This window comes from Falco biarmicus, chromosome 2, assembly GCF_023638135.1.
Source record: "Falco biarmicus isolate bFalBia1 chromosome 2, bFalBia1.pri, whole genome shotgun sequence".
Lineage (NCBI taxonomy): Eukaryota > Metazoa > Chordata > Aves > Falconiformes > Falconidae > Falco > Falco biarmicus.
Genome location: NC_079289.1, coordinates 16,460,818 through 16,476,193, shown reverse-complemented (window position 1 = coordinate 16,476,193; position 15,376 = coordinate 16,460,818). Strand labels below are relative to the sequence as shown.

General features: G+C 44.5%; 1 protein-coding gene across 3 annotated transcripts in view; it reads left to right on the top strand.

Annotated features, from left to right (window-relative positions):
- The first annotated feature begins 255 nt into the window (after positions 1 to 255).
- The window catches only part of PDGFD (platelet derived growth factor D), a 148,264-nt gene continuing 133,143 nt past the window's right edge, over positions 256 to 15,376 (top strand). Inside the window, exon 1 of one of the 3 annotated variants that reach the window (XM_056329667.1) lies at positions 256 to 1,050. In XM_056329667.1, coding sequence (XP_056185642.1) covers positions 921 to 1,050 — 130 coding nt within the window. In that variant the 5' untranslated portion in view covers positions 256 to 920. The remainder of the gene's footprint in view (positions 1,051 to 15,376) is intronic. The other 2 variants (XM_056329669.1, XM_056329666.1) reach the window with 2 other exon arrangements.

The following is a 15,376-nucleotide window of genomic DNA, read 5'->3' as shown; positions in this document are numbered from 1 at the left end:
CACTAAATCTCTGCACCCGCCCTAGTGCAACTCAGTGATTTGAGTCACTCCAGCCCAAGGGATGAGCTTTACGTGGCCACCGCGGGCCCGAGGGTGACGGGACACTTGGGTGCGTGGCCTCTGCTGGCGGACAGCCCCTGGCACACGGCTCCCACCGGACCCCCCCGCTGGTCCCGGCAGGGCAGGTTCACTCCACACCGGGGCCAGCCTCCCCCGCACCACCCCTCCTGCCACTCTCTGCCGGGGCTGGAGCCGGCGCGGCCGGTACAGCCCAGGGAGGGCCCGGGCACCGCGCCCGCCCGCCTCCCTGCCCCGGGCCGCCCCCTTCCCCCGGGCCGCCTCTCCCCCGGCCCCCGCCGCGGAGCGCGGGGCGCTCCCGCCGCTCCAGACCCCAGCGGCGGCTCGTGCGGAGCGGAGGGGAGCGGCGCGGCGCAGCCCAGCAGCGGGGCGCGGAGCTGCTCCGCAGCGGCCGCAGGGGAGCGCGGCGGCGGCAGCACCCCCGCCTGCGACGTGGGTCACGGCGCTGCCGGCCGAGGGGAGGGGGCGGCCGTCCCGTCCCGGGGGTTTCTCACCTTTACCGAGTCGGGCCGGCGCCAGAAGCGCAGCAGAAAGTTCAGCATGCAGGAAGTTTGGGGGCAACTCGGGGAGTAACTCGGCAGCTGTGCTTGCTGTTGGGGTGCTGTGTGGGGGTTTTGTTTTGGGTTTGGTGGGGGTTTTTTGTGCCTTTTTTTCTTTACCACCCACAACCCCCCTTAGCCCCCCCCCCCCCCCCCCCCTACAACTCCCCCAAACACAGAAGCAATCCGCAACAACAACCAAAAAGTCCGGGAAGGGGGAGAGAACACGACAGAGGGAAGCACCCTCGGTGGGGAGAGCCGGGTTTCTTTGCAGAGACACGGTCCCATTCACAGCGGATCCCAATGCAACTGCTCATCCTCCTCCTCCTCTACGCTGTCGTCTGTGCGAACTTTTGCAGCCGTCAGGGCACCACTGCCCCTGCCCAGAGCGGATCTATAAAAGCCTTGCGGTCCTCGAATATCAGGCGAGATGGTAAGTGTCCCTCAGTCCTCTTTATTCCCAAGGGCTGCGTTTGCAGAGGAAGCCCCGAGCGCGGCCCAGGAGCTGCCGTGGCCCCTTCCCCGGGAGCGGCGGCCGCGTCCCCGGAGCCGGTGGGGGTGTCTGTCCGGGCGGGGGTCCCGTCCCTGGGAGGCCGGCGGGGGTCGGCCCGGGAGCGTGTGGCCAGGTGGAGGGTGTGGGCTGAGGGGGCGGCTCTGCCTGGCGGCTGCTCCTCCAGGCGGTCCCAAACTTCTCCGGGCAACTTCGAGGAGGTTTCCGGGCAGCCGGGGGCGCCCTCCGGGCTGCGGGCGGCACCTCGACCCGGCCGGCGCGGTGTGCCCGGTCCCTGCTGCCGTGGAGGGGTCGCCCCGCCCGGCGACCGTCGGCACCCGTGGGCCCCGTCTCCTCTCTGAGCCTTTGACGCGAGTTCGTGGCGGCCCCGGCCTGCGCGGCGCCGGTGCGCTGTCCCCGCTGGGGCGGTGTGTGCTGGGCGAGGGAAGGTGCGCGGCGGCCTCAGGGCGCGGCAGGGGCGGCGCCGCCGTCACCTCAGGGGTGCTTGGCGGGAGCGCGGCTCCTCTCCCGGCCTCCATGCGGTCTGTCGCCGCTTTCGGCTCCTGCGATGGCTCGCGGAGTGCCAGCCTCCTGGTGGAGGGCTTGCCTTGGCGGGAGGGTTTGGGCCTGGAGCTGAGTGTTCGCCTGGGTCTGCTGGGCTGTGCCCCGTGAGGACTAGCTTCGTCCCTTGTGCCCGCCGCATGGTTGGCAGGAGTAGGCAGTGCGGTGATGGTGAGCGCCAAGGAGGGTGGCCGCAGCCGTTTGGACGCTGCCTGCCTGTTAGGAAGGGGGGTTCGGTCTCCCTGACCCGTGCGTTTCCTGCTGTGAGCCGCTGACAGACAACCCGACAGCCGAGGTGCTGTCAAGGGACACAAGCGTCTCAAGTGTGCGGTCAGCGTGGGCATGTGCTGTGGCCTCTCGATGAATGAATGTGGAGGCTTTATAAAAACAGCACCACTGAAATTCACATTTGGAATCCATTTGTTTGTGATTAAAGATAAAGAAAACCAGGTCTTTTTGGTTTGGGAGGGGCTATGAGCCTCTGGTTGGGGAGCAGCCTGTCGTGTTGCGACTTCCCATGAGGGAGGACCCACTTTTGCACATGGCAGGATACCTTCGTGCAGAGCAAAATGCAAGATCCTCTCCCTGAAAATGAAGAGTTACTTAAGTTCAGTCTTGCAAGTTAACGTCTTCCAGTTGCCAGAATTTATACATTTTATAAACTCTTTTCAAAAACCCAGTCACTTGAGCCTTTTCCAAGATTGTACTCTGTATTTGCCAGTGTTTATTTTTCAGCATGTATACAGTGTGTGTAATGGGTATACATTTCATTTAGGAAGACGTTTTTGTTTCAATTTGGAGCCATATTGAACTTAATAATCTTTTGTATGCCTTTCCTAGACACTGAAAGAAGGCATAGAGAAGGTAAAGATGCTTTTTCCTAGAACTGAGATAGTGACTTTGGAAACAAGACAGAGCTGCAGTTTCTTCTGCCTCAGAAGTCAAATTTAGTCTAATAAAAAAATATGTATGTGGTTGTAATAAAAGCATACATCCATTATTTCTGTTTCATTCTTTAAAACTATTGTGTATTTTATCAAGCTTCATGACTTGTTAGCCTGCCATCTTAAACTTCATAGAAAAACTGAGACCATCTCTGAACTAAGCTAAGCAAGCTTCCTTCCAAGTCAAACTCCAAACAAGCTTTTTCATGGAAAACTGCAGTGATTTACTTAGAACTTCAAAATGTGTTCTATGCTGATCTTCTCTGTAGAGTCAATGAAAAAAATCAGTAACCCCTAATATTTATAACATTTTCCGCTTACTGGCAGTGTGACGGGTGTTTTACTCCACAGAAGACTTCCTGTAGTGAAATTGCTTCTTGAGGTGATGAAGAGAATAAGCCTATGTGAAATGATTAGTTAATTGCTCTTTTCCTAGTTGTGATCATTTGATGTTGTGATTAAGCTTTGTATCTTTAAATATCTTCCACAGCTTGTAGTGGCTGGACGTTCTAGGTGTCGGGGGGACTGGTACTGGGGCTGTTTGAAAGAAGCAGATCTATGTGAAATTAAATGCTACCTTTGGCCCTCCTTGGGCCATATGCTAGTTAGACCTACAGCCTACAGACATAGTAAAACACACCCATGCTGAAGCCAGACACCTCTGCAGTCCTTCAGTGGATGTTACCCATGCACTGAGGAGGTAGCACAGTTTGAGGAAGACCACATGCAGATACGTAGCGTGCTGCAGCCTTGCTGTCCTTGTGCTTGGGAATTTTCTTGCTTTTTTCTCTGCAAAGGAAGGTGTGTTCTCATATGGCCAGTGGAGCTGGGCATCAGGTCACAGCATCCACAATAGATCAGCTGCTGATCACTCTGATTTTACTTAAATGAATCAAACTGTTGCTTGAGTTTGTTGGCTAATGGTCTGTATTTGTGCAGCCAGAGGTTATGAGCTAGATTCCAAATGTTGTAAGCATGTGATTAGCTTACAAGCAAAGTGTTAGACCATAGTTGGCTGTAGGCCAGTAGAAGTATTTCTGTCTTTTATAATTTTCAGTGGTGTTTGTTTCTTGTTTTGGTGTGAAGGGCTGATATGGAATAGCATTGCTGAGTGAGACAGTATTTTTTGCTTTGTAAATGTTTGCAGACATGACAGTATGGAACAGGATCTAAGAAGACACAATGCACTGAGGATAGTATGTTCCAACAGTCTCTCTCAAAATGCACAGCAGGGACAAAAAACAATTTAATGCCCTGGGTTGTTGATCATGATTATTATGTTGTGGAGTTAAGAGAGATACTGAAGACGAAGCAAGGTCTGTTCAGCTCTTCAAGAAAATGTTATATCTTGGCAAATCCAAGACCACCTGCACATTTTATTAAAAAAAGAAAATAATCCTTTGGATTCCAGTTTTCTGTTACCTGCAAGCAGGGTGAACTAGTGATACTGCATACACAGAGCTTTAATACAGAGGCTTGGTCTTGCTTCTGGCCAAAACAAACCTTTGCACTGTGCGTGATTCAAGATTGTCTTTCTTCTTTTTGGCAAAAAGAGGTTGGACTATTTGTAATCACTCTTACTTAAGACCGAGGTTGCTCTGAGAAGAAATCTATAGATAAAGAGTAGCACATTAAAAAAAAGTGCCATTCAATGACTACCAAACCTAACCAGACTGTACTTCCTGCTGAAGATATTAAGAATATAAATAACCTGCTTACAAGGCATCCTCTTGTCCTGGTGGAAGGACAGGCATTGATGACTCAGCTGTCCAGTGTAGCACTAATCAATTTTTTGAAGTGTCCTGGAGATGCCAGCCACATTTATAGCACGTGTAGTGGTACTTACTTAAAGTGTTTATTAATGCCGTTACCTGTTAAGTCCTCTGAAGTTCTTCAGAATAATGGAGAGGACTTCCAGATGCTTCCATTGTTCTCTTTGCCTCACTTTCCAAATTTGCAGTATGCAGATAATACTGCCTAATTACAAGAAGTCTGATACTTTGTTTCTGCTATTTTGGTTGTTTATGTGTACTTGGAGATTAAAAGTGGATATGGAAAATGCTAAGTAATATTTTTTACTGTATGGTGTCTAACTGAAACATCAATTGCTCGTTCTTATCTGTTATTGAATAAATATTTGTATGAATGCTCCACCTAGGAAAATATGTCTAGTCTGTATACTCAGATTAAGCATCACTATGCATATTTTAAAGTTTAAACCCCAAAGTTTAAAGAAAAGACAGAGAACAGCATAGTGTCAGATAATTTCAGTATGTAAACAACCGAAAGCCATGGAATCAGTATCTGCTGATGTGAATTTGAAAACATAATATCAGATGACTTAAGATAAGATTCTGGGCTCTTGCAGTTTTCATTATGAATCAAAAAAATCAGGATTTCCAAATCTTGGTTTGCTTGTGCACATGAAAATACAAAGAAAAATTGCATGTTGGCATTCTAGGGAAATGGCAACAGAATTTGGCTTTTGATGGTGTGTCCAAAGAGATGTATGCCATTAACTCTACCCTCCCCTTCCTTGTGCTTCACTGTACTTAAGCACAGTGAAAAGCATTTGATAATTTGGGTAGCATCCTCTCACCAAATAGATGTTAAATGTCTGCTCTTGGGAGAAGGCATAATTATTTTGAGTTTTTGTCATACCACTTTGAAATGACTCCTGTATTTACTAGTGGTATAGGAACCTCAGTTTTTGGATTATTAATTGAATTCTTTTATAATAGGCTTATATACATGCGTTCTTAAAGGACTTTGGTAACAAAATTATGTCAACTGGAAAACAGCTAAAATAAATTTGCTTTTGTAAGCTTTATTTTCCTGATTTTTTTGTAGGTTTTGTAAAAAAATATGTGTATTTCAGGCTTCATCAGATTAAAAAAACAACTTAGTAATTTACCTGTGGTAATGCACTTTGCTCTACTGTTGTTTAACTTTGATGATGTCTCTTATCAGTATAATTAACTGTTTGGACTGAAGTATTAAAGGGTATTGAGTGAGAATTCCAAACCTGACTCAGCAGCAGGCAGCATGGAGGAATTCTCCAAAGGAGCTTTGAAACATGTTTTATTGGGTAGATGTATATCATATAGGGGAAGTCAGTACAAACTCTCCAGCCAGTCTTTCAATACATGTTGGTTTGGGTTTTTTAAAATATATTTATATGAAACTTAATTAAGCCAGCTAAATCTTAAAAGGCTTGCAGAGAAAACTTGATAATTGTATTGCTCTGACTCTTAGAAATGGAGCACTGCTGAAAATTCTGATTTTTTTTTTTTTTTCACTGTGATCCCACAGAGATGTTGCATTTTATAAAGCACTCAGGAACAGGCATAAATACAAAACTCACAGAGGATCATTAATGCAATAATATTCTTCATATCTTTAACTTTGAGGATCTTCATAATACCATTAAAGTCATGGGCCAAGTTCTACAGGATTCTGTGGTAGCAAACCTCAAATAGCTTAGATGTAAGTGAGATGATGTAAAGTAAAACTAATTATACCTTACAATGAAGCAAGAGTACAAGTATTTGCAAAATTTAGAATTGTTTCAGTTGGAAAAGACCTTTAAGATCATTGTGTCCAACTGCTAACCCAGCACTGCCAAGTCCACCACTAAACCATGTCCCTAAGCAACACATCTACATGTCTTAAGTACCGCCAGGGAGGGTGACTCAACCACTTCCCTGGGCAGCCTGTTGCTCAACAACCCCTTTGGTGAAGAAATTTTCCCTAATTTCTAATCTAAACTTCCTTGGTGCAACCTGGGACTGTTTTCTCTTGTCCTATCACTTGCTACCTGGGAAAGGAGACCTGCCACCACCTCCCTACAGCCTCTTTTCAGGTAGTTGTAGAGAGCAATAAGGTCTCCCCTCAGCCTCCTTTCCGCCAGGCTGAACACCCCCAGTTCCCTCAGCTGCTCCCCATCAGACTTGTGCTCCAGACCCTTCACCAGCTCCGTTGCCCTTCCCTGGACATGCTGCAGCACCTCTACATCCATCTTGCAGTGAGGGGCCCAAAACTGAACACAGTATTTGAGGTATGACCCCATCACTGCCAAGTACAGGTGGACAATCTTTTCCCTAGTACTGCTGGTCACACTGTTTTGGATACAAGCCAGGATGCTGTTGGCCTTCTTGGCCACCTGGGCACACTGCTGGCCATCAATGAGCACCCCAAGGTCATTTTCTGCCTGGCAGCTTTCCAGCCACTCTTCCCCAAGCCTGTTGTGTTTTGTGGGGCTGTTGTGACCCAAGTGCAGTGCAGGACCCGGGCCTGTTGAACTTCACACAGCTGGCCTCGCCCCATCAGTCCAGCCTGTCCAGATCCCTCTGCAGAGCCTTCCTGCCCTCCAGCAGATCAACACTGCCACCCAGCCTGGTGTCATCTGCAAACTTACTGAGGTGAGGGTACACTTTGACCCCCTCACCCAGATCACTGGCAAAGATATTAAAGAGGACTGGCCCCAGTACTGAGCCCTGGGGAACACCACTTGGGACCAGCCACCAGCTGGATGTAGCTCCCTTCACCACCACTCTTTGGGCACAGCCTTCCAGCCAGTATTTCACTCAGTAGAGTAGGCCCATCCAAGTCATGAGCAGCCAGTTTCTCCAGGAGAATGCTGTGGGAAACGGTGTCAAAGGATTTACTAAAGTCTAGGTAGACAACGTCCACAGCCTTTCCCTCATCCATTAAGCGGGCCATCTTGTCATGGGAGGAGGTCAAGTTCATCAAGCAGGACCTGCCTTTCATAAACCCGTGCTGGCTGGGCCTGATCACCTGGTTGTCCTATATGTGCCATCTGGTGGATCTGCTGGATATCGTCTGGATATGGAGATGATCTGCTCCATAACCTTCTGTGGCACTGAGGTCAGACTGACAGGCCTGTAGGTCCCTGTAGATCCTCCTTCCAGCCCTGCTTGTAAACGGGCATCCCATTTGCAAAGTGCCTGTCAACTGGGACCTCCCCAGTTAGCCAGGACTGATGATAGATGACGGAAAGTGTTTTGGTGAGCAAATCTGCCAGCTCCGCCAGTACCCTTGCGTGGATCCCATCCGGCCCCATAGCCTTGTGTGTGTCTGAGTGGCGCAGCAGGTGGCTGACCCTTTCCCCTTGGATTATGGGGGCTTCTTTCTGCTCCCTGCCCCTGTCTTCCAGCTCGGGGGACAGGGCACCCAGAGAGCAACTGGTCTTACTATTACAGTCTGAGACAAAGAAGGCATTGAGTACCTCAGCCTTTTCCTCATCCTTTGTCACTGTGTTTTTGTGAAATGTATTTGTCAAATATTTTGTTAAATTAATGAAAAATATGATGCATATTTATCATAGGCATTAATATTATGTATATTCATATGCAGAATAAATATATATCTTTTACATATTATCTAGGATATATATGTGTACATATTTAAAACATGAATCAGAGGACAGAGGCACAGGGAAATGAGAAAATGTGTACTTCATATAATTGGTACCAAATCAGCATTAAAATCATAAAAATATTGTACCCCAAGCATTGTTTTTTTAGAATACTAAAAAAAAAGCCCCAAGTTTTAATTTAACTTTTCAAATTCCTAGTTGAAGAATGAAGTGTTAGGCAAATATTTGAGCCTAACCATTTGAGGTAGTTAAGATACTGGTTACATGATGTCATTAGCTTTATAGTGTTTTGGGTTGAAAGGAACAGTTATGTTTAAAAATGTTTGTCAGTATTCCTGGTTGTGAGTGGAAGTTCTGGAAGTAATTTACATGCTGTTATAATTTATATTAAATAAAAAGGAACGTATAGGACAAAGAATTATTGAAGGCACAGATTCTTTCAAAAAATAATATACAAATTCACAACATTATATTTCTGGCACTCCTTCTTAGGCTGGGTGTAAATATTACATAAAAGGAACAGATCTGCAAAATGTGTATTATTTATACAGCAAGAAACTCCTTTGGAGAACAGTAAATTAGAAGGGCAGGGAATGGCTTTCGTTTCATACCTCTAATAATACTATATATACAAAAGATGCAGCAGAATTTTTTATGTTTTATGCTCCAGTCTTTTTTACATGGATAGTCTTGCTTACATTAAAATATATCTGCAGCAAATTACAGAGTGAGCTCTTTTAACAGCAAATAAAATACCTCATAGGACTGGCTCTGAACACAAGAAAAGTAGGCAGCGGCCTGCGATACCAGAGTCCAAAAGGCTTCAAAATGTCCAGTTCCTTTTTGGCTCCAGAGCAATAATTATGACCTCCAGAGGTCCCTTCCAACCTCAGCCATTCTGTAATGGCACCTACTGCAGCTGACAGAGGGGTGGCCATGGTACCTACCCTGCCTCAGCAGCAGTGGTCACCTTCCTTGTCTCTTCTGTCCTGCTCTCCCTCTTTCCCACTCTAACCCTTTTCCATGTACAGCAGTAGCAATTACATGTATTCTCGTTCTCTGATGTATCTTAGCCCCGCTGTGTCCCTTCTCCTTGCCTTCCTCCTCCATTCCTTGTGTAGGAACATTCAATTTTGCCTAAGCAGCTGAGAAGTTTTGAGCTAGCTCTCAATGTTCATAGTATGTTCCCAACCCTACAGAAGGGGTTTCTGCCCCTGCCTGCTCTGGCTTTTCTGGACCTGCAGGGGTTTGACACTAGGATATTAAATGAGTCCTAAGAAATACCATGAAGGCTCTGTGTTGGCATTCTCATTAGTAAGAATTTGCCCACTAATGCAGGAAAAATTAGTAGTGCTTCTTTTAATTAGTTGAGTCAAGTTGTATTCAAGAATTGCCTCTAAAAATGCTGCTATTATATTTATGAGGCTGATTACATTATATCACATTTTGGATAAAAGAGACCACTTAATCACTGCTTCTGGTGAAGATCTCTTGGCTAAAATACTGGATTGTGTTAGATCACTTGGCAGTTTGTTTCAACCCAATCCTGTTTACAGAGCTAAGGCAATGTCCTGTTTATAGTGTCAAATTGGCTAGATTTTCTTTAGGGAGTTTGGGTTTGACTCTAATGTTTTTGGTAGTGAATAAATCCTACATGATCTTGAGCTTCCCATTGTACTTGATTAATCTTCAGTTTCATGCTTCCCTTTTGATCTGTGTCCCGTGCCGTGAAGGCCAACATCCCATATTTCTGCTTTGGCAGTGAGAGCTCTGCACATTTGGAGATGGTGCAGGAGAATGTACTTTTTACCTTCTGTACAAACTTCCTGCCAATGTATTTTAGCCCTGCTGTGCATTGGGACTTGATGATGTTAGACTCTGTCAAAGTATTTATTAAACACTAGGTCCATGAAAAACATGAAAAATAGCTGTCTTGACCTTCATTGAACTGAAATCGATGACAAAACTTTCATCAGGTCTTCCTGCAGCAGGGTCTGGCTCACAGTTTAGGTGAATTAATCTAGGATAAAAGTAGATCCTTAGGAGTTCAGTGATGAGTTTGTTATTAGGATCACGGAATCACAGGTTGGAAAAGACCTTCAAGATCATCAAGTCCAACTGTAAACCTAACATTGCCAAGTCCACCACTAAACCATGTCCCTGAGCACCACATCTACACATCTTTTAAATACCTCCTGGGATGGTGGGTGACTCAGCTGCTTCCCCGGGGCAGCCTGTTCCAATGCTTGACAAACTTCAGTGAATAAATTTTTCTCTAATACCCAATCTAAACTTCCCCTGGTGCAAGCTGAGGCTGTTTCCTCTTTTCCTATTGCTTGTTACTTGGGAAAAGAGACTGACCTCCACCTCGCTACAACCTCCTTTCAGGAGGTTCTAGAGAGCAGTAAGGTCTTCCATGAGCCTCCTTGCCTCCAAGCTAAACAAACCCAGTTCCTTCAGCTGCTCCTCCTAAGACTTGTTCTCTGGATTTTTCACCAGCTTCATTACTCTTTGGAAGTACTCCAGCACCTTGATGTCTTTCTTGCAGAAAGGGGCTCATGTAGGTAAGCTTTACAATACTCAGTTAAGATATTCAATTAGTGTCCATACACTGGAAGAAAACCAAAATCCTTTGCACTGAGAGAGATGAAGGGGTAGCTGATGTAGTTACATATTGTGTAGCTGAAGTACAGAACAAAGCCTTGTGAGTTCATGTATCTGGCTGCTTTTTCTCCTATACTGACAATCTCGTGTGTCATCCACAGGATATCCTGCAAGAAACTTCAGCTGCAGTACATTTCTAAACAAGACCTTAAGGAAACCTGTCAGTATTTCTGTCTTACATTGTTTTTCTGTTTGGTTTTTAGTTTTAAAGAGGCTCCAAGTCTAATATGCGTGGGCTTTTGTTATTGTTTCTTCTTGGAGCAATTGTAGAAGATTTTTCTCATAGTTGAATGTATTTCTAATCTGATGTGACTCACAGTAAAAGTGTATTGAGAATAAAACAGAGACCCAGACTGGTGAGAGAGAAGGAATAAAAATAGGTACACAGAATGTTGATTACCAGAAGTACTGTGGAATTTGGAAACCCTTTATGTACCCTTTTGCCCTTAATTTTTGAACCAGGAATTTGCCTGAAAGATAAATCCTTTTCTTTAGCAAACAGTGACAGTAGTGTTGCATGAAAACAGCAAGTAGGTGGTAATAATGCCTTGAGATTCTTTGTGGAAATGGACCAACACAGCTTCTTAATCACAATGTCTCAGCAGGGATAAACACTGATAGGAATGATTTTGCTAACACATCCACATGTCAGTGAAAGTGTTTAAGACCTCATCAAGAAGCCTGCAGAGAATGTGCTGCTTTGAAATCGATAGAAAGCCCCAAAGTTATGGTACTGTTTCTTTTCCTGGACCAGGTTGTATGTCTGTTCCCTTGCTGTTGTAAGCCACCCTTCATGTTACTGTTAGGTTGCTGAATATTTGGAAGTCAGCACAGGGGGTGCTGGTTTGCTTTATTGCTGACCTTATGGTGTGACCTGGGGCTACCAAACCCCTATGCCTGTGTGTATCATTGTTGTTCTGGTAGGATGGCTATGTAGTTGTGACAAGAGGAAATATATTCTTTGCTCCTTCCATCCTCATAATGGCAGAGAACAATTCTTTGCCTAGGTAGGCTTGGTTTCATTTTTGACACTTGTCACCCAAGAGACCTTAATGACATGATACGCATTTCTCACCAATTCCCATCACTCATTAGATCTTAGAAAACGGGAGCCAAAGTTAACCTCTTATTTTGAGCAAGAGATAAAATTCTTGCATCGTATAGTAGTCATCTGTCTGGTCCTAGTATATATGATCTGCTTTTACGTAATTAGCATGTGCAGATGTGTCTACCTCCGAAGTCAGTTCTCTGACGGTGCACACCATGTTTACTGTGCAGTACACTCAGGGTGTCTTGAGTGCTGTCTGAGAAATGGACACAGTGACAATCCCACCATTGCAGCAGGTTGTCTTAGGACTGTCCTTGGACCTGCATGGCAGAGCCAGGTTTTCATGTTACATCCCCATCTCCGTACTTACAACCTGCCTCCCAACAGACTTAAAGAACCAACTAATTCCCTTGGCCACATGACAACACAGAAACAAGCATCTCCAGAAAATAAACTTGTTTGCACCACAGAGGAACCTCATGCCATACTCTGGTGCACATCTGAGGACTCATTCTGGACCTCCATCATTCCCACAGTGGCAAGTGGAAAAGGATGAGAAGTGGATCAACATGGCTGTTCAGCCTGCTCTTTCCCCAGTTCCCTAACTGGTCACAGCACATGTACTAGGCTTCTGCTGGGCAGTGCTCATGCATTTGATGACATTCTTCTGTGGGCAGTAACACTATATGGCAATACCTTTTGTTTCACGGTAGAGGTCGAGCCCTGGCAGAAGAGGCAGAAGTGCTATCCAGAGCAGTCGTTACATGTGGGCAAAGACTGGAGATCCTTACCAGGGTGCAGCCATCCTTAAAAATTCTGTGGCCTTGTTGCCTGTGCTGTCCCACCTCCTGTCTACTTTCCTGCTCAGAATTGCCACTGTTTTTGCAGGCTCAGAGCTGGGTGACATACTGAGGTAAAATAACAGGGCATGTGAATAACCACTTTTGGGGAACAAGAGCATCATAAAAAGCAAGTGCGATGTCCTGCATAAAAGTCAAATATCTTGGCTCTCACATATTGTCTGATAACTTGCGGCATGGGAGTTAAATAGCAGTCTTCCCTCCAAAGAAACACCAGAACAAAACAGGGAAAACTATTATACTTGTTTTGTTTCTTTGCACATTCCTTGGGTTTGATTTCATCTAGTGCATAAGGAAACAGAGGAAGGCCATGAAGAAGAAATCATAATGACTTGATATGTCAGGCCAGTTTATTTTTTTGAAGAATGGGTTTAAAGTCTTTTTTAGCAATACATGCAGGATATTTTTCAAGGCTTGCAGGTGCTGCCTTTTATTTTTGTACAAGGATGTTGTCTCAGGATTTCTGTCTGCAGCCTTATAACAATGCCTGATGCTACTGCTGTGTTTTGTGCCATCACCAACTCTTGCAGGATCTAAAATCAAGCCTTGTCAGGCAGATTGCTTTTCAGCTTACCTTAGGCAAGCCATTAGTCAAAATACTGACTGAGGAAAAAAGTGTCACCTGTTTTTCTTATCAGAAGACAGACAGGATATATTTCCATGTATGCTTTTGAAAAGTGATTGCAAACTGAAGTACATATTATCATAGTTTTGACAATGAATTTCTATCATTTCATTTTCAAAAAGACTTTCAAAGGTGATTGGCCAAACCAGAACAGAAATACCCAAAGCTGCCTTGTTTCTTTCTAGAGAGGATAGCCAGCCTGGTCACCTAATGTGGCTTCTGCTTCTCTGCAGTTTTTATGGGTAGAAGACAAGTATTTCCTTTGCTTTTTTATTATAAATCAGTATTGTCATTTTTTAATTTTTATTTTATATTTAAGGTGGCTAAAGCAAAGCCTATTCTTAAAGAGACAAATCAGCATGAACTTCACTGTATTGTTATTTTGTTGGCTTGATGTTTTTGCCAGTTTAAAATTTCTTCAAATTACCGGATAAAATACAGTATCTGATGCCAGCACGTGAATCCAGGCAGTTCTGTAAATTTTTTTGGCAGAGGTTCCTACCCATGCTGCAGCAGCTGGCACAGTTTTTCAGAGAGCAGGAGTGGGCCTGCTGAAAGAGGTGACCAGAAGAAACCCAGGGAGCTCCTACTAGGAATTTAGCTGATATTCTATAAGAAATCTACATGCCACATCCAAAATCCACTGTGTTTGCTTATGGTGGATACTAATAGAGTTCATACCCATAATGGTTGCTGAATGGTTTCACATGGAATGTCTGTTTTCTTCCCCCACATATGCACCATTTCTGTTAAAAAGTTAGTAAAATGTGACTTCTCGATGCTGACATCTGAGGCCTAGAAAAACAAAGTTGAGAATAGACTGACAATACTGGAAACTGAAGAATTCTGGTATCTGTCAAATCCCCACATTTCTATATTGAAAAAAAATGCACTGCCCTCAAAAACTTTTGCTAAATGTTTGCTCTTAGAATAAGGCAAAGGAAAGCAACCAGAAAGAAAGGAAGATAAAAACGATTTTAGCAACAGAGACATTTTCATTTCCATTCATTTCCATTCTTGCCAGGACAAATAAAAAAAATAAAATAAAAAAAAAAAGACTAAACGTGGGATTAACCTGAAGCATATTTTTAAAATGAAATCCAAATTCACATGAGGTACAAAGTGAAATTGACTACACAACATTGTTAAATGTACAAAATAAAAACAGAACTAAAAATTTTATCTTTCTTTTTGTTAGATTCATTGTAGGGCCAGACATAACAGGGCTAAAGGGTAAAATTATGCAAGTTGAGCATGTGCATTAGCAGGCATGTACTGAGTGTCAGAAGGAAGGTGGGGAAAGGAGCTGCACTCTGTCTCGGGTTTCCCAGTTAATCTTCCCGGTGGGTGTACAAACACAGGGCAATAGAAGGGGTGTTGTCGTAAATAATGACTAAGGCAGAGAAGCTGGAGCAAGTTGGATAGTGTGTTAATAGTCCTTACTCTGTGCTGAAGTACCTACTCCATGTCTGGCTGATGAAATGGAAGGGCATCCCCTTGTTTCAGGGTGTGCTGGACGGGGGCTCCCTCCTGCCTGAAGAACTGAAGTCACAGCTTAGCCTTGCACCAGTAAACAATCTGATATATTGCCAGATTTGACTTTTTTCTGTTCCTCCACATGGTACTGCAGCTTTTGCTAAGAGAAACAGATGATGTGCTCAGTCTCTGTATTCCTTACTGAGCCGCATGGGAGAGACAGTCCACATGCACTTCATGTGAGGCATATGTATTTTTTGTGTCATTTTGTGTCAGTGTGTGCCATTTTGTCTTCCCACGGAGGATGGACACTGGGTATAGGTCCTGTCTTCACCTTGCTCCCAAGAGAGAGAATAATGCAGTTTTAAATATTATGTGATTGTGCTCAATTTGTGTAAGAGCGATTTACCGTAATTGTCATTTTATTAACGTAGTGTGGTTTCAGCTGCTGTTCACCTCTTACTAATGACTGGTAAATAAAATGCTAATATATTTTACAGCTTTTGTGTTGCAAAAGTTCAGGTATTCAGATAACTTAATTAGCACCTAATTTCCAGATACACTTAATAGTTAATCTGAGAGTTTTTAGATACCTGCTGAGAATCAAACTGTACTGAAGCTGTTAGCGCTGCTGAGGTTTGATTGAGGTCCATGTCTGTTGTTAACTGGTATTCTTACAGTAATACTCTACAG